General features: G+C 38.8%; 1 protein-coding gene across 2 annotated transcripts in view; it reads left to right on the top strand.

The window, feature by feature from the left end:
• Positions 1–19,132, top strand: part of SMCHD1 (structural maintenance of chromosomes flexible hinge domain containing 1) — a 185,915-nt gene that overhangs the window by 63,015 nt on the left and 103,768 nt on the right. For both annotated transcript variants that reach the window (XM_075213372.1, XM_075213373.1), the window contains 6 exons: positions 983–1,180; positions 10,052–10,165; positions 12,471–12,577; positions 12,658–12,740; positions 12,945–13,058; positions 17,299–17,376. In XM_075213372.1, coding sequence (XP_075069473.1) covers positions 983–1,180; positions 10,052–10,165; positions 12,471–12,577; positions 12,658–12,740; positions 12,945–13,058; positions 17,299–17,376 — 694 coding nt within the window. The remainder of the gene's footprint in view (positions 1–982; positions 1,181–10,051; positions 10,166–12,470; positions 12,578–12,657; positions 12,741–12,944; positions 13,059–17,298; positions 17,377–19,132) is intronic.

Raw genomic sequence — 19,132 nt, 5'->3', positions numbered from 1 at the left:
CAGAGATTCGGGAAAGTGTAGAAAGTTGTAAAGTCACCTGAGATTTGGACTCTCATTAGTTAAGCCACCAGAGATTAGAGTGGGGCTATGCATATAAAGTCACCATAGATCTGAGGTATGTGCTTTGTAAAGCCACCAGAGATTTGGGGGAGCTGCAATTTATAGTAGCCTACAGAAAAGGGATAGCATTGAATAGTAGCCACTAATATATATTGTGTTTTCAACTAGTGGTCACGATAATGCTCTTTGTATTATATAGAGGTCACTAAATTGTTTTCTGTATGTGTATTGTTTTAATAAGATGCTCTCTGTAGTGTAATTCAGTCATTAAAATGCTCTATATTTAAGTCACTGGAAAGCTGTAGGCATTTTATTTAAGTCACAATAATGCTTTCTGTATTGTATGAAGGTTGCTGGACTATTGAGGTCACATGAATGCTTTTTGTAGTGCATTGAGGTCACTAGAATGTTCTTTCTGTTGAATATTTATTAAGATGTTCTTTGCATTTCATTCACTAGGAGGATAGATGTTTCCAGCAAAAAAGTGCTACAGAATTGTGTCGAATTTGGATAACACTGTGTAAGAGATGTTGGTAACAGTAGAGTAATTGCAAACTTATGTCCGTGCAATTTACACAACAACATAGCTGACCATTATCCTTTGAACATGTACTTACTTTATATAAAGTTTTTCAGACAAAATTCCCCTCTGCTAGACAAATCAATTCTGAAACTTGTTTATTCAAACCTTTCATATGTATTAAAAAGTTTGTTTCGGAGTGAATGTCTAAACTTTCTTCAAAGCTTTTTTTCTTTCTGACTTAACAAGTTGATTTTGTTTGATGGATGCAATTTCGATCTATTGTTGGCAACATACTTATAAACCTAATCTTATTTTTGCCATTTCACAATTTCACTAGTTAACTTTTTAATATAGGATTCACGTTTTAAATTATATATCCTTTTCTTTTTATTTTGACAGGAGCAGCGAGTTAAAATTGACAGAGAATTTGCATCGTGGGTAAAAGACTGTCATGAAAGATATGACAAGCAAATAAAGTTTTGTGGTTTTAAAGAGATAATCGTTCGTTGTGATATTCCCGCAAAACGTATGCAATCTCCTTGGGCAACTTACACGTCTGTAGATTGGGATGGAAAGCATTACAAAGCTGGGCAGCTGGTAAGTTATACTCTTTAATAAAGCGTATGCTTTATAACATGATGCACATTGCATATTCCTAATGTTCAAAATGACTTGTATTGCTTGGCAGGTCTGGACAAATATAGTTTTCCTGAATTCATAAAGAGGGACGAAAATCTCTGTATTCTACACAAAATTAAACATTTAGAATACATTATGACAGTTAGTTTTGGTCTCATTATTAGAATCTTTTTAAGGGTGTATAAAATATGTTCAGAGAGTTGTGTGGTGTATGATGTATAATATTTTAATTATTATGCAGCGCTGTACATTACGTTGATATTGTGAAAAACAATCTACATACAATGGCAATGTGATTCTGCCAATGTGAGCTTATAACATGCTGGAGAACTCTTAATACTAAACGTAGAAGGATAATGGTTGTTGTATCTCATGAAAGATAGTGTGGCATAGAAATAGTGGTTATAGATGACCAGGGTAGTGGTCTTTTAATGTAATTAGTATTTGGGAATTATTTTTTAAGGTTTTTCTAAAGATTTTAAAAGTTGAGGAGAGTTGGATAAAGTGTCATATGAAGTGGATTTCATGAGAGCAAACTCTCGGGGTGATTTGTAAACACTTAGAAATTTATTATGTAAGTTATTGCTGTCCATTCCAACTACAGAGGGGGACAGCAAATGAGGAATGGTCGGATATTTGTGTAAGTGTAGGAGCAGTATTCAATGTCGATAGTGGGGGGTTTTTTTTGGGGGGGGGATTAAATGCTATCCTAGAATGGCCAAGAGGTATGATGTGAAATTTTTGCACTGTCATTTTGTCTGTCACCAGGTCTTGGAATGTTTGTAAAGTAGATAACTCCATATAAGTATGCTGTGGTAGAGGCAATGTTTTGATATAGGTATGTTTAAATGACTGCCAGGGAGTTGAAGTTGATGGTATTAGAGATGAAACAACTCATGAATATGGGTAACCTTGCTACAAACCGATCAAGAGTCCCACAAAGCAATGGGAGAGAATTGGAGATTTGTGAAAGAAGAGAATGGATATATGGTTACCAGTGTTGATGCAGGGAGGAACATTCTGTATTTGGAAGCTGGTGTGTCATTATTATTATTATTATTATTATTAATAATAATAATAATAATAATAATAATAACATAATAGTGCTTTACAGACAATGCACATATGTTAAAAAAAAAAAACCCATGCAAACACGGTATATGCTTCAATGTTCATTGCTACATAATACTCCTCACTTTACATGTTCCTTTATTACTTGTCCCTGTGCCTTTTTCTTTCAGTTTGTGAGCTTTTTTTTTTTTTTTTTTTATTAGCTTTTTCATTCCTATTGTGTCTCCATGTTTGTGTTAATGTTACAGTATATATGCACTGTTTACTCTATAGGACTACAGGAGATGTGTGCTGTTTTTAAATCTATAATAATAAAATTTAACTAGGATTTGTGTTTCTTAAGTTAAATGGTCACCTATAGTTAGGGAGTGCAAATTAGTGGATTTGCCCAATGCCATAGAATGGGAGAAAATGGGACCGCTCAAGGGCGCATAAAAGGAGAAAAAAATGTATTCCTATCTACCCTAAATAGCCATGGAACCCATACTTTGTAAAAAGATCTGGTCAATCATAGAGGTAATGTGTGATCTTTTCCATACGTGCGACAAACCAGGTAAAGTGTGTGTGTGTGATGTAAGTAGTGTGTGTGATGTAAGTAGTGTGTGTGTCAGTTGAGATGTCAGTATAGTGTGTGTCAGTTGAGATGTCAGTATAGTGTGTGTCAGTATTGTGTGTGTGTGTGTGTGTGTGTGTGTGTGAGATGTCAGTACAGTGTGTGTGTGTGTGATGTCGGTACAGTGTGTGCGTGTGTGTGTGTGAGATGTCAGTACAGTGTGCGTGTGTGAGATGTCAGTACAGTGTGTGTGTGTGTGTGTGTGTGTGTGAGATGTCCGTACAGTGTGTGTGTGTGTGATGTCAGTACAGTGTGTGTGATGTCAGTACAGTGTGTGTGTGTGAGATGTCAGTACAGTGTGTGTGTGTGAGATGTCAGTACAGTGTGTGTGTGTGTGTGTGTGAGATGTCAGTACAGTGTGTGTGTGTGTGAGATGTCAGTACAGTGTGTGTGTGAGATGTCAGTACAGTGTGTGTGTGTGTGTGTGAGATGTCAGTACAGTGTGTGTGTGTGTGAGATGTCAGTACAGTGTGTGTGTGTGTGTGTGTGTGAGATGTCAGTACAGTGTGTGTGTGTGAGATGTCAGTACAGTGTGTGTGTGAGATGTCAGTACAGTGTGTGTGTGTGTGTGTGTGTGTGTGTGATGTCGGTACAGTGTGTGTGTGTGTAAGATGTCAGTACAGTGTGTGTGATGTCAGTACAGTGTGTGTGTGTGTGTGATGTCAGTACAGTGTGTGTGTGATGTCAGTACAGTGTGTGTGTGATGTCAGTACAGTGTGTGTGTGTGTGTAAGATGTCAGTACAGTGTGTGTGTGTGTGTAAGATGTCAGTACTGTGTGTGTGTGTGATGTCAGTACAGTGTGTGTGTGTGATGTCAGTACTGTGTGTGTGTGTGATGTCAGTACTGTGTGTGTGTGTGATGTCAGTACTGTGTGTGTGTGATGTCAGTACTGTGTGTGTGTGTGATGTCAGTACAGTGTGTGTGTGTGATGTCAGTACAGTGTGTGTGTGTGATGTCAGTACAGTGTGTGTGTGTGATGTCAGTACAGTGTGTGTGTGTGATGTCAGTACAGTGTGTGTGTGTGTGTGATGTCAGTACAGTGTGTGTGTGTGTGTGATGTCAGTACAGTGTGTGTGTGTGTGTGATGTCAGTACAGTGTGTGTGTGTGTGTGATGTCAGTACAGTGTGTGTGTGTGTGATGTCAGTACAGTGTGTGTGTGTGTGATGTCAGTACAGTGTGTGTGTGTGTGTGTAAGATGTCAGTACAGTGTGTGTGTGATGTCAGTACAGTGTGTGTGTGTGTGAGATGTCAGTACAGTGTGTGTGTGTGTGAGATGTCAGTACAGTGTGTGTGTGTGATGTCAGTACAGTGTGTGTGTGTGATGTCAGTACAGTGTGTGTGTGTGTGTGTGATGTCAGTACAGTGTGTGTGTGTGTGTGTGTGTGATGTCAGTACAGTGTGTGTGTGTGTGTGTGTGTGTGATGTCAGTACAGTGTGTGTGTGTGATGTCAGTACAGTGTGTGTGTGTGATGTCAGTACAGTGTGTGTGTGTGATGTCAGTACAGTGTGTGTGTGTGATGTCAGTACAGTGTGTGTGTGTGTGATGTCAGTACAGTGTGTGTGTGTGTGATGTCAGTACAGTGTGTGTGTGATGTCAGTACAGTGTGTGTGTGTGTGTGTGTGATGTCAGTACAGTGTGTGTGTGTGTGATGTCAGTACAGTGTGTGTGTGTGTGTGTGTGTGTGATGTCAGTACAGTGTGTGTGTGATACGTATAAAAATAGTCAGGTTCTGGGCGCTTGTAAAGGAAAGATATATCAATTTAATATGGATAGGTCCACAATACGCTCCGGCCGGAACGAGACAGCTTAGATGTGTTAAACAATTAACATGCATCAATTGACACTGCCGAAAACAATGATAATGGTAAATAACACTACAAACTCAGTGTGATTGCAAATATAGTTAGAGTGCACTTGCAAGCTACTAAAATATGAAATGACAATTGATATGAACCGCAAAAAGAAAATGTAAGGAAATATAATGTCTAGAGTTGTAAAATAAAAATGTTGGTGATGATGAAAAATGCAAGCAAAAATGAAATTGGTAGCCGTTACTCACATGAAGCAGGGATGTCTGGCTGTCTATAATGCAGACAGGCACTTAGTAGCGGTCCCAGAGTCTATGCTGATGAGGTTAGAGGTGTGTGATGTCAGTACAGTGTGTGTGTAAGATGTCAGTACAGTGTGTGTGTGTGTGTGTAAGATGTCAGTACAGTGTGTGTGTAAGATGTCAGCACAGTGTGTGTGTGTGTGTGTGTGTGTGAGATGTCAGTACAGTGTGTGTGTGTGTGTGTGTGAGATGTCAGTACAGTGTGTGTGTGTGTGTGAGATGTCAGTACAGTGTGTGTGTGTGTGAGATGTCAGTACAGTGTGTGTGTGTGAGATGTCAGTACAGTGTGTGTGTGTGTGTGAGAGATGTCAGTACAGTGTGTGTGTGTGTGTGTGTGTGTGATGGTACAGTGTGTCTGTGTGAGATGTCGGTACAGTGTGTGTCTGTGAGATGTCGGTACAGGGTGTGTCTGTGTGAGATGTCGGTACAGGGTGTGTCTGTGTGAGATGTCGGTACAGGGTGTGTCTGTGTGAGATGTCGGTACAGGGTGTGTCTGTGTGAGATGTCGGCACAGGGTGTGTCTGTGTGAGATGTCGGTACAGGGTGTGTCTGTGTGTGAGATGTCGGTACAGGGTGTGTCTGTGTGTGAGATGTCGGTACAGGGTGTGTCTGTGTGTGAGATGTCGGTACAGGGTGTGTCTGTGTGTGAGATGTCGGTACAGGGTGTGTCTGTGTGTGAGAGAGATGTCGGTACAGTGTGTGTGTGTGTGTGTGTGTGAGATGTCTGTACAGTGTGTGTGTGTGTGTGTGTGTGAGATGCCAGTACAGTGTGTGTGTGAGATGTCGGTACAGCGTGTGTGTGTGTGTGAGATGTCGGTACAGCGTGTGTGTGAGATGTTGGTACAGTGTGTGTGTGAGATGTCGGTACAGTGTGTGTGTGAGATGTCGGTACAGTGTGTGTGTGTGTGTGTGAGTGAGATGTCGGTACAGTGTGTGTGTGTGTGTGTGAGATGTCGGTACAGTGTGTGTGTGTGTGTGTGTGTGTGTGTGTGTGTGTGTGTGTGAGATGTCAATACAATGTGTGAGGGAAGTGGGGTCTTAATTTAGTGTGGGAGGTAGGAGGGGAATAGTTCTTTAATGGGTGCTATTTTGTTTCTGGGGTGGTGGGGTGCAATTTAATTTATTGGTGAGGCTGTTTGGAGGGAGTTAAATAGGTTTATATATTAAACGTGTTTGCTATCTAATGTCGGGTCGGTTGGAGGGAAATAGATCTATTCAGCAAATGTGAATATTATTATTTTAATATTGGGGCTGGAGGAAGGCATAATTATAAAATGTGAGTGCTATTAATTTAACACTGGGAATGTTTGGAGTTTTCTAGATTTTATGTACCCATTTTTTTTTCCAAATAGGGCCTCCAACCCTCCAGGATCCAGACAAGCAGCAAATGAATTAAGAAACCAGCAGTCACAAGTGGTGAAACTGACCACAACAGGTAGTTGAGAGCAGGACAGTCTGCCAACTGTGCTGAATCTGGTGGGTCAGTCCCGAATTTGGTTGACTGTCTCACTTAGGACACTTAGGAGGTATGTCCCGCTTCACCATGTACTGCTCGTGAAGGCAGAACTGCACCTAACTGTAGGGCACACAGTATTGCCTGTGTATTTGTCTAAAATGATAACTATGTTAGATCATAGGGAGCCCCTCTCGCAAGTAAACCCTGGCCCCCCAGCTCTGGGCCAGGGTGTGGGATTGACACCTAGTGCTCTACTCCTCCTTCCAGTACCACCCCTAATATTATTTGGTTTAGGTTAACCCTAAAACAAATAATCCTATTAGTATATAGGGCTTTTTGCATTTTGATAAATCCCATTATAATCAGCCAGGTATGTGTAAAAGAAAAAAAAATGGTGTAGGGAGAAGGAACATATAAAATAAAATAAAATAAAATAAAATAAAATGCAATATAAAGTGACGTCTGTTTTTTTGTTGCATTATTTATTTTTAAATTTAAAATTTATTATTTATAATAATAAAGTATCACTAGATTAAGCAACACTAAAATAGCCTCTTTTTATATTGATCAGTATATATTGTACCGAAAACCACCTTTTAAGGAAGGACCGCTACTTATGGGCCAGTGCTGCTTGCTTTTCCCCCGGGCTAAAGCCTGCCAGCCAGCCACTGGGCTAAAGGTTGTTTTTGCAGGTATTCAAGATCTTGAAGCTGTTTAGTCAGCTCAATCATCCTGTTCATCCTCTCCTTCTTGGTCCTAGAGGTCAAGTCTTTGAAATGGCCCCTGATAACAGCCTTGTGGGCCTCCCATAGAGTACCAGGAGCTACCTCTGGGGTATCAGTGATAGTGAAATAGTCTTCAAGTAAGTCATTAATTTTTTGTATAGTTTATGGGTTATAAAGGATACCCTCATTAATACTCCCGGTTGCAGATTCTGGGGGGCGAAATCTGAAATATCCACCGTGATGGTAGTGTGGTCTGACCAGGTGATGGAGTAATCTCTGGGTAAAAGGACCTTAAGGGTCAAGTCATGGCTGAGCAGGATTATATCAGTTCTGGAATAAGATGAATGGACCTGGGAGAGAAATGTGTATTCCCCGATTTAGGGGTTCTCTAACCCTCCAGTAATGGTAAGGGTGATGCAACTTTAGAACATCAGAGAGAGCTTTAGGGCTAGATTTACTAAGCTGTGGGTTTGAAAAAGTGGGGATGTTGCCTATAGCAACCATTCAGATTTTAGCTGTCATTTTGGAGAAAGCATTAAATAAATGAAAGCTAGAATCTGATTGGTTGCTATAGGCAACATCTCCACTTTTTCAAACCCGCAGCTTAGTAAATCTAGCCCTTAGTGTTTTGGGCATCTGATTTGTCTGGGGAACAGGCTACAGGGATAGTTCTATCCAAGGATGGATTCAGAACTGAATTGAAATTATCTGTAACTGTAAGCTCACCTCTTCTGATAGATGAGAGCTCAGTGTTCTCCCCATCACCTATTTCCCAGGTGCTCCACCTGGTAGTTTTTACTTGCCAAGAGAGTCCTATTAAAATAGAAAAATAAACCATTGTTTTTCCTATTAGAACAGGCTCTATGTGAGCACTACAGCCAGCAGTGTGTGTTAGACCACTGACCACCAGTGCGAACAGGCAGCTCTGGGCAGCACGGTGGCTAAGTGGTTAGCACTTCTGCCTCACAGCACTGGGGTCATGAGTTCAATTCCCGACCATGGCCTTATCTGTGTGGAGTTTGTATGTTCTCCCTGTGTTTGCGTGGGTTTCCTCCGTGTGCTCTGGTTTCCTCCGACACTCCAAAAACATACTAGTAGGTTAATTGGCTGCTATCAAATTGACCCTAGTCTGTCTGTGTGTGTATGTTAGGGAATTTAGGTTGTAAGTTCCAATGGGCAGGGACTGATGTGAGTTCTCTGTACAGCGCTGCGGAATCAGTGGCGCTATATAAATAGATGATGATGATGAACAGCCCTGGCAGGTGTGGGCTACAGCACGAAGTGTGATGTGAGTTTAAAACACGTGAGGGAGGAGCATGGCACACCCCTTTATTTTAGGAGTTTTCGAAGTGTATGATTTGGAAGAGATGTAATGGGGAGAAAATAGGAGCCAGAGTAATACATTTTTTTAGCAAAACTGCAACCGCCAGGTCTTAAGGAATCTGACCTTGTAATAGGATATCAAACAATTGCAATTTCACAGGTCATCCAGTATGTGGCAGCAGAATTCTGGTCAATGTAGAATTTCTATGCAGTGTAAATAGGAGTGGATATTACTAGTGTTTCTCTGTCATAGTTGACATCTTTGATATGAATTGTAGCATGATGCTCCTGGATCTCAGTCCCCTGGCATAAGGAGGCTAAAGAATGGACCTTCACCGGTGGAACCCTGGGGTCCCCTTGCAGGGATGAATGTATATTGTTGGGCAGTAATGTCAGTGAAAGAAATGAACGTCTTGAGGTCCTTGTCTCTGTTAGTCTTCCAGCAGAACACCATTGACTATCCCCTGTGGAGAGGTTTGTCAGGCCTTGGCAGTATCAAACCCCTATCAAGCTCTGGGGGTATATTTACTAAACTGCAGGTTTGAAAAAGTTGAGTTGTTGCCTATAGCAACCAATCAGATTTTAACTTTTGTAGAATGTACTAAATAAATGCTAACTAAAATCCGGTTGCTATAGGCTAGTGTTGGCTAACCTGTGACACTCCAGCTGTTTATGAAACTACAAGTCCCAGCATGCTTTGACAATATATAGCAGCTTGTTGCTGGAAGGGGTATGCTGGGACTTGTAGTTTCACAACACCTGGAGTGTCACAGGTTAGCCAACACTGCTATAAGCACTTCACTTTTTCATCCCGCAGTTTAGTAAATATACCCCCTGGAGTTCATTCCCCATCAGGATATTTTGAGGTGGGACACAGAACCAAGGAGTCCCTGATGGTTTAAGGGTATATGGACATACAAAGTCCTTAGTCAATGGGATGGGGGATCTTCAGTGCACCTTGATTGTGGTGGAAATGGGCAGAGCAGTATATGTTATGTTATGAAGAGAACTACTCTTGATAACCAAGGACAATTCACATGAAATTTATTATGTCAGTTTCCTCATTCTTGTATTGCATACAGTGTTTGACTCCTATTGTTTTCTCATTTACATGATTCTTAAATATTGTGTGTTTGATTTTTTGACACTGTTATTATCCCTGCACGGGTATAGTTTTAGCATATTATTATTGTTAAGCTTCAATAACATGTATAGTATCACAAAATTTAAATAATAAAAAAAAAAATGTGCGGAAACAGGCAGAACACTCGATTAGTGTATCTGTATAGATTGGCATCCAAGCCACCCCCGCCCCACCCCATTGGGAGACTTTTGATGTTAATTGTTTTCAATCAATATTTAAGCAAGCATGATTTGTGTGTTGTGTAATTAGATTATCTTTATTAATAAAGCTTTGATTAGATCAATTCAGTACAAGAAAACAGACTAATTCTAAATGATTCACATACTTTCACCAAAGTATGTTTTAATCTACAGCATTGTAGTGTTACAATTTCTCTGTCCTTAGGTGAAAACTATCAAAACTGTGCCTATAGTTTATGGAAGCATAGTCCAGTTTCTCCTCTATGGAAATCATGATGGCGATGTGTATGCTACAGGGGGAGAGGTTCTTATTGCTTTGGTATGTATTTTATTGAAAACAAGACACAAGTTCCTCAAACACAAAACACTGAATGTGTGGGGGTGTGATACATATTTTCGACAGTTACATGATCAACATTTGTATGGTTGAACGTGTTGGTAGGTTGTCAATAATGACATTGACGGTATTATTAGGTTGATAGTTGGAATGTATACACTATTATTAGGCCGACAATAATAATTCTATCCCTAACTCTAACCATATAATGCTGTTTACATTTGAATTGTTGATCTGATAACAGTGTCTACATTTCAATTGTCTGCCTAATAATTCTGTTAACATTTGAATTTGACTTTCTGAATGTCGACCAAATGAATGTCTGTCTAATCGTTGACCACATACTGAAATGAGGTATCGACAAAAGAAAATGGAGTATGCATTATTTTCTTCTGTCTTTACCTAAGGATGGTCCTGATGGTTTTCTAGCATAATGAGGACTGTGATCAATATTGGCACTTAAAAGAAGTCTAAAAATAAAAAACGTGTCGCTACAATCAAAACTTATTTAGCTGAAAATTAACCACAACAAAGTAAAAAATAGGACACTTCACTTCATCCGATGAAAATATTTTGTCAAATATCTCCATCTGATGAAGTTGATAACTTGGTAACGAAATGTGCAAGACACTATTTTATTCAGTGAACGGTAATATTTTATTCCTTGTATGGACTTTGTGCATTGAGATAAGTGACCACTATCTGCCAGAACTTCATTAAAAACTTTTTTTTTCCCCCTGCGGTTAAAGTGATGCATCCAAAGGGTGTAGGATCCTACCTACAATTTTTTTTTTGTATAAAGTTTATTTCTCCTATTCAGAATGTTTCAATAACTTAATTGGGCTGTCCTGCCCAATTGTCGAAAACAAGTACACTAATTTCAGTGCTGTAACCTTTTAAACTGAAATAATTTTACACTTCCCAAAGAGGTCTGCATTGGGCTATGTGGAAGTTCAGGTACATAATCAGAGGTTGTATCCATCTTCGCTTTGTGTGTATAAAGTGGAAGAGGAGATGGCAACGCGTTGCAGCTGTACTGCTAAGCCATGAATATACTCGATATTGTAACCATCTGAACTACTGTGTTAAAAAATACCTCGGAACACACATCAGGGGTTAAATTTATTAAACTGCGGATTTTGTAAATTGCTGATTGTGACTGGATCACTTATAAATAACGTATGGCATAGATTTATTTAAAGGAAATAGCGCAGGGTGCTTGTTTATATAATTGCAAATGTACTTATTTTTGATATTGTGTGTATGTTGGTAAAAGAGATATCTTTTTTTTTTTCTGAGACCAGGGGAAGAAATTAGTTTGTTTTAACTTTGCTAGAGGAAATGCATTATATATCTGATACAATAAGCCTTTGTTGAGGAAGTCTTTTGGGTATCTTGGAGTAGAGAAATTACTTGTTTGGGATTTTGTGACTTTCTTTGGGAATGTGTATTCTGTAGCTGTCTGAAGAAAAGACCCATGTTAATTTCATGTTAATTATACCTTTTGATGTGTGAGGATCCAGCACCTGTGGTGGCAGCATTTGCAAGCCCCTCCTACTGCAGTCAGAGGGCGCATTTGGGATAGCGAAAGTGATCGTGGCAAAGTAAGCCCAGCCGGTTCCCGGTAACAACAGACAGGGTGGCATAGGCGGTCCATCCTGTCACACTCCGATATTCTGCGACTCTGCAGGGGAAATTTAAAACAGCAATGTCTTTAAAGGTAAGTTGTTTTTTTTAAAGACATTGCTGTTTTAAATTTCCCCTGCAGAGTCACCGAATATCAGCAGCTTTCAAAATCCGTAGTTTATTAAATTTATCCCCCAGATCTTCATACAAATATCTACATGTGTTATACATAATCGCAAATTTCATTTTTACACTGGGGAAATGGTTGTGATAATATCTAAAACACAATTTTGACATTATACCTGTGATATTGCAGCACCTTTCAATTGCAGTTCTTGTTGAAAATACTTGTTGAAGATCATTTAAGGGTTTTTATTTTTCGGGTTTTTATTTGAAAAGCGAATGGTGGACATTACACTAGATCTATACATTTTGAACTGAACAGAATTAATGATTGCTAGTTAATCATTGTGGTTAATTTTCAACTGAATAATTGTGGTTCTAGTGATTCTTGTATTTTTAGACTTCTTACAAATGCCAGTATTGATCAGTTTATGATTTTGTATTTTTCAACTATTGCGCTGTTTTTTTTTTTCATGTTTGTTAAATCTATTATTACAAGGAATAACAGTCCTCTTTCATAACATTGGCATTTTTTTAGGAACCAAAAGAGATGCACGATGAAACAAAATATGTGCCAATTTCCAAACTTGATCGTAATGTAGCGCTGGCTACTATCAAGAAGTATATAGAGGAAGAAATGGCAAGGTATGAAATGTTAGTTTTTCTCATTCTGTATTCTGTTTGAAAGTGTTGGTTTCAGCTTTTTTTTTTTTTTTTTAATAAAGGTTCCCTGACACATTGGCTGTCACATGGCCTGAGGGAGATGCTTTGGAGGAAAATGATGAGAAGTTAGCAGGAACTACTATAGGTAAAAGTGGTCCAACATCTTTATACATATGTTGCCTCTGAATTTGAGCACTATTCTTAGCAGCTCTTGCACCATGTTTTAATTAAGGTTTGTTCACTGATCTTTTTTTCTGTTACATAATGGCTTGTTTCTTTAATGTGACTGCCTCTCCTTAAATTTATATAAAAGCAATTTTTAATATTTCATTGCATGATCTGTTCCTAGGAGCATTACGAGTTGAAATTCTGAACAAGAAGGGAGAAGCTGTGCAAAAACTTCCAGGTACAAGTCATGGAAATTCAAAAAAACTTTTGGTGGAGTTGAAGGTGCTATTGCATTGTAAGTATGAAAAGTGTAATAAGATACAGTAATTTCTGTTCACATATATCACATTCAAGTATTCATAGTAGTTATCATTGATGGCTTCATTTTTGAATGGCTGCAATCAGCTGGTGGATTATTTAGGATTGTTAAATATGACTTTAAATTCATCTCTGTATTTACTGTGGTAGTTTATATATGTTCCTAGTGAAGTGGGCAGATGCGGGAGATTACCATGCTCTCCCGGGAGTTTGTGAGACTTACCCGAAATTGCGGGAGTCTCCCGGACATTCCGGGAGAGTTGACAAGTATGTTTTAAATGCATGTTTGGATCTTTTTACTGGCAAAATATACAGGATTGAAGTTCCAAACTTTGGAACTGAGCAAAATGGGCTTATTCTATATCCATGTGTCTTCTACCTAGTACATTTTATGCAGATGGCTATGGAAATACCTGAAGGGCTCAAATTAAATAGTTCATTAAACATCCTGGCTAGACAAGTGTAAAATTCCATTTTACTATACTTTAATGCAATTAAGTACATGATTCATAAATGTGGAAGTTGGTCTTTGTTAAAGATGTGTGCAGACACCCTTGGTTTGGTTTGGGTTCTAAAACTTCTTTGTGTTTTAGTTCTGGTTTTGCCCTAAAGCTTCAAAGGTTTTGCTTTTGGATCTGGATTTAATTATAAATTGTGAAAAATAGGTAAAATCATGTGAATTTGAGCTGTTTTTGCTACTACATTACGATTTATAGCATTAATATTCACTTAGTCTATTTTCTAAGGATCCCTTCACAACTGCCACCCCACAACTGAAATGGTTGGAGAAAATTGAAGGATAGAGAGTGTGGAATTCGGTCTTGTTACTACCTCTTTCTGGGTGTGATACCTATTTTCAGTTACATGATCAACATTTATACGGTCAACACCATAATATAGACAGGGTTGGAAAGTTGACAATAATGACAGACCGTATTAGTAGGGGGACACATCGAATATAGTCAGTATTTTTAGATTGACATAATATCCCTAGCCCTAACTATATAATACTATCTACAGTAGAATTGTAGACCTAATAATACGATCGACATTTGAATTGTCGATGTCATGCTATCGACTTTCTAGATGTTTACCGAATGAATGTAGTGATCGGCCGCATACCTTTTGGAAATTTTGAGGATGAGTAGTAATGACAAAGATTTAGACATAGAAATTGAAGATTCTACGTTGGAACTTGCGTTTGTGCAACAGGATGAGGGGATAGTTGTGGTTCTGAAAATGTTAGTTTGTTGTACTTGGGCAGGATAATGAGGAGAATTATGTATGTGTAAAAGTAAGTCAGTCACCAGTGGTACCACCTCATGCCCATGATAAGTGAATTATCATGTTTGGGCAAATGACCAAAAAATCCTCCTCTTGCATGTGGACATATTTTTATCCGAACCCAGACAACATTTGTCAAGGCACCTATTGTCTTTTTGACACCACAGTAAGTAGATATGCACTTCCTACCTTCATCATCATTTATCTATATAGCGCCAGCAAATTTCATAGCGCTTTACAATTGGGTGCAAACACTGTAATAAAAGAGTACTTGGTAATATAGACAGAGAGGTAAGAAGGCCTTGTGCTAAAGCAATGGCTTGCAGATTAAAACACCTGGGATTTTAAAAGCAATAATTATATTTGTTTTTGGGGTGTGCTTCTTTGGGGCATATTCAATTCTTGGCGTTACTGCCTAAAGTAATGCGGCGCGCGCACTTTTACCATCATTACGGTAATAGTGCACGTAAATGCCGTTATTATGGTACTTTTATCGCTGGATTTCAGCTCGCATCTCAGAGAGCTGTGAGCTGAAATCCAGCTTAGTATTACCGTAATAATGATAATACTTTTTCCGCTGCGAAAACCGCTAACAATTGAATATGCCCCTCAGAGTCTTACAGCACCCTGCTTTTTCTCCACTAAATAATTCAGATGTCTTTACATCTATGATGCTATTATATACTATTACAACAACCAGTAGCCTCTGCCATGGACAAGCGCAGGATTTATAGAGAGGTTCATATTTCACGCTACCAGTGTGTATGCAAGCGATGTGACTAACATTTAAGACAGTGCTAGGCTCCTCTCCGACTCCTCCCATCCCTTTCTCAAAATACATGGGCAGCGGTAGCCAACTATTCTCAGTCTGGTGGGGCAGTCCCAATTTTGTGTAACCGTCCCGCTCAGTCTTGTTTTGGACTGTCCCGCTTGGACTTTGTTCATACTACAAGGATATTTGGGAGAAATGTCCTGCTTTACACTGTACTGATTATTAAGTGCGAGCTGCTTGCATCTAACAATAGTACACACAGTTGGAACTTAAAAAACAGTACCAAATAGAATATTTCACAATAACCACATGGTACAATCCTGGATTGTTAAAAACAAGTGATGTAATTAATGCCTTAGATGCCATGAACATATTGCTTATGCCTTTCCCACACTCAGGGTGCCAAGTCCTACACCACATAGTATTCTCTTCCTGAACGACCTGGCCACAGCTTAGAAATTCAGTGAGCCTGTAGGCACCCAGTGGCCTGATTACCAATTAGACACATTGGTTGATGCAAAGTAATCATTTGTGTGTCTTGCATGAAAGAGATGCTCTATGTATACATGGATCAAGATAATTTCTTCCACAGTACTCCTAGAGCAAGGATTTGCCATCTGTGATATAGATTAGGTTATAGTGGTAAAAAATTAAAAAAAAATTATTGTTAGAAAAATCTGAGAATGTAAAAACCACTGCAACACCTTTTCCCAAAAGAAGATATTATAGTTGGCTGCCAATGGAAAATACCATATATAGAGCTTTTCACATTAATTTCAATGTGTATGTTCATTTCAATAAGGCTAGCAACGCTTCTCTTTATGTCAATGGGGTCAAGAATGCACCTGTAGAAACACCAAATTTATAGATTCACCTGGTTCGAATTATTTTTTGGATTTTGGGAAAACTGGTGATTTACCTTTTAATAGATTCAGTGTTTGGGAAATCACTGTAACATTTTAAATATAGAGGTATTTTTATCTTTATTACAGCAAATTGTACAATTGCATTTGCTAATGTTCTTGTTGGATGGTTGTTTTTTCTCTGAGGAGGTTCCTTATTCTAAAGATATCTCTTTTGTATTATTTTTATTATATTCAATTTTGCTTATTCAATTAAATACCATTTTCACCGTTCTTGTTACGTTATTTGACTTTTCTCATACATTGAAACAGGGTGTTCTTTTTAAACTAGTTTTAAAGGACGTACACTTTTCAGAGCACTTTTGTTTATATATTTATCTGTTATAGACCCCCATAGTCTATTTTACAAATAATTCTACCTACTTTATCATAAAACAGTGGTCAGAAACACTCTCTAGCAGAGTGTATTTACTAGGTATCGGTAATTGAAAAGATCCATGAGAACTTGGACTTTACAGAATGGGCAAAGGCTGCCACTACTTTGGCAGCATGAGACAACTTTTTGCATTGTGCAATTCAAACCAGCAAACAACTATGGGCTAGATTTACTAAGCTGCGGGTTTGATAAAGTGGGGATGTTGCCTATAGCAACCAATCAGATTCTAGCTTTCATTTATTTAATACCTTCTACAAAATGACAGCTAGAATCTGATTGGTTGCTATAGGCAACATCCCCACTTTTTCAAACCCGCAGCTTAGTAAATCTAGCCCTGTGTCTATTACATATTTAAATATTTTTTTTTTATTTCACAATGTTAAACATATGCTTTTAACTAAACATGGTGATCTTTTTTATGTCACACCAAAAATGCTACTTCAAATAGAGTAAGTTATGTAAAAACAAAACATACTTTTTGATGTAAAGTGAGCTTTTAAATTACATTTTTTGTTTTGACATTACATTTCAAAGATTTAATCTATTAGAATTTTTTTTTTTTGCATTAAAATAAATTGACTGTTACTAATTATATTTTGTTTATAAAATGGTGGCACTTTTCTTTTACATCTTATAAGCCACCCATAGTTTCTCCTTTTTCATGTGATGAATATCCCCATGTGAAACCTATGCATCAATTGTTACTGTGTGTTAGAATGCTAGAAACTTTTTTTTTTTATTATTAAAAAAAAAAAAAAAGCCTTGTATTAAGTAGCATACATTATTGTTAAAATAGGTTACTATGAAGATGCTTAAGAACTTGATTCTGTGTTAATGTTTTGTTACTGCATCTTTGTTAAAGCACCAAGCGGAGATAAAGAAATAATTTCCCATATAAGTCAACATGGTGGAAAATGGCCTTACTGGTTTAAAAAAATGGGTAAGTACTATAATATCATCTGAAACAGTGGTTCCCAAGCAGTGTTACACTTCCTGATACAAATGCTGCATGATTAATATATATACACACACGTTTTCTTTCAACTTTATCGGTTCTAATAGATTTATAATCTGACTACTGCTGAACATAACTTCTCTTTCATCCATGTGGGACACTGGGATATACAGTGTGGTGACACTGGCTTGGTTGCTTTAAAAATTACCTCCAAAACTCAAGCTCCTCTTCTCCCTATATTCTGGAAACCATCCAGGAACTACCCAGCAAAGCTAGACGCTAGTGTTTATGGCTGCCTATGGCAGCCAATATATTTTAAAACTATATGTGGGTACCTTGGGACTTCTGTCCTCGTTACCTGTACCCTCCAGTAACAATGCTTCCATGAGCCCTCAAGTAGGTAAAAAAGAATTTCTCTATCCTTCTTTGGGGGACACGGAGCGCTGAGGATTGGCTCAAGGACTATTGACCCCGAGACCTGCCTGCACACCAAAAGGACCGGAACCTGGACATTCTTTTTTTTGGGAGCATTAACAGGAAGAAAAGTGCTATTTCCTCCAGTTGTTTGACTGATAATGGAGTCAAGCTAACTCCATTAAACACCCCCGGAAAAAGGAATTGTCACAAGAGCCTTTTTAGACTCAACATCAGCCTCCCAGGACTTAAGCCAGATAGTCCGACAAGCTGAAACTGCAGAGGAAGATATTCATACCCCTATCAATCCCGTTGGGCTTCAGTGCAGCCAAACACAGCCCGTTTGCAGATACTTAAATTAGACTGAAGCTAAACAGGAAGTGGGGTATAGAGAGGGAGGAGCTAGGGCTTAGTTAACAGAAGTTTTATTGTGCCAGCTCGCCCTGTCCCTACTCTATACCCCAATGTCCCCGGTGTCCCCCAATGGACTAAGAGAAATAGATTTTACGCAAGTATAGAAATCCTATTTTCTGGTAGCACCGAACTGGACGAGAAGGTACACGGACATTCTCAGCATGACAGATGGCCCATTGTGGTATCTGTCTGTTTCTAAGACCAGACCTGCTCAGTCAGGGACCTTTTCTTCTCCGGCATTTACCTCAGCTGACTTTAACTGTGTGGCTGTTGAAGCCATGATCGTAAGAAGATTTCCATATAGCGTGGTTCAGAAGATGCTCAAGTTTAAGATTCTTGTTTTGTCAGGAATTATCACTGGGTCTGGACCTACATCTCCCGATGGGAACAGAAGGGGGTTTCCTACCTCTTATTTTCAATTGACCTGTTTACTTCTCTTTGTGCAGGAGGGTCTGTATGGGAGATTTAGCTCCTTGATGGTTTAGGTGTCTGTCTTATCGCTTTTCTTTCGCATAAAACTAGTACTTTTACAGGTAGTGTAGACTTTCTGAAAGGGAATGATGCATGTACTTCCTCCATACATCCTCTCCCAGTAACTCTTTGGGATCTTAACCTGGTACTGATAGCCTTGCATCATCTGGCTATCAAAACATTGGATTGTGTGGATTAAAAGTTCCTTACCTGGAAGACAACCATCTTTTTGGCTATCGCTACAGCTAAAGAGTCTCAGAGCTTGGGGGCTCTGTCTTATAAGTCATCTTTCATGAAGACCGGGCTGCCCTTCGGACTAAGACTTTTTTTTGTAGCCTAAGGTTTCCAGCTTCCATGTGAATTGATACATTGTGTTTCTCCAGAAAAATAGGGCTCTCAAAAATCTCTGAATGTGGTTAAGGACTTAGGCCCATAGAACCCG

This window comes from Mixophyes fleayi, chromosome 5 (genome assembly GCF_038048845.1).
Source record: "Mixophyes fleayi isolate aMixFle1 chromosome 5, aMixFle1.hap1, whole genome shotgun sequence".
NCBI lineage: Eukaryota > Metazoa > Chordata > Amphibia > Anura > Limnodynastidae > Mixophyes > Mixophyes fleayi.
The sequence above is the reverse complement of the archived record's forward strand: the minus strand, read 5'-3'. Positions and strand labels throughout refer to the sequence as shown.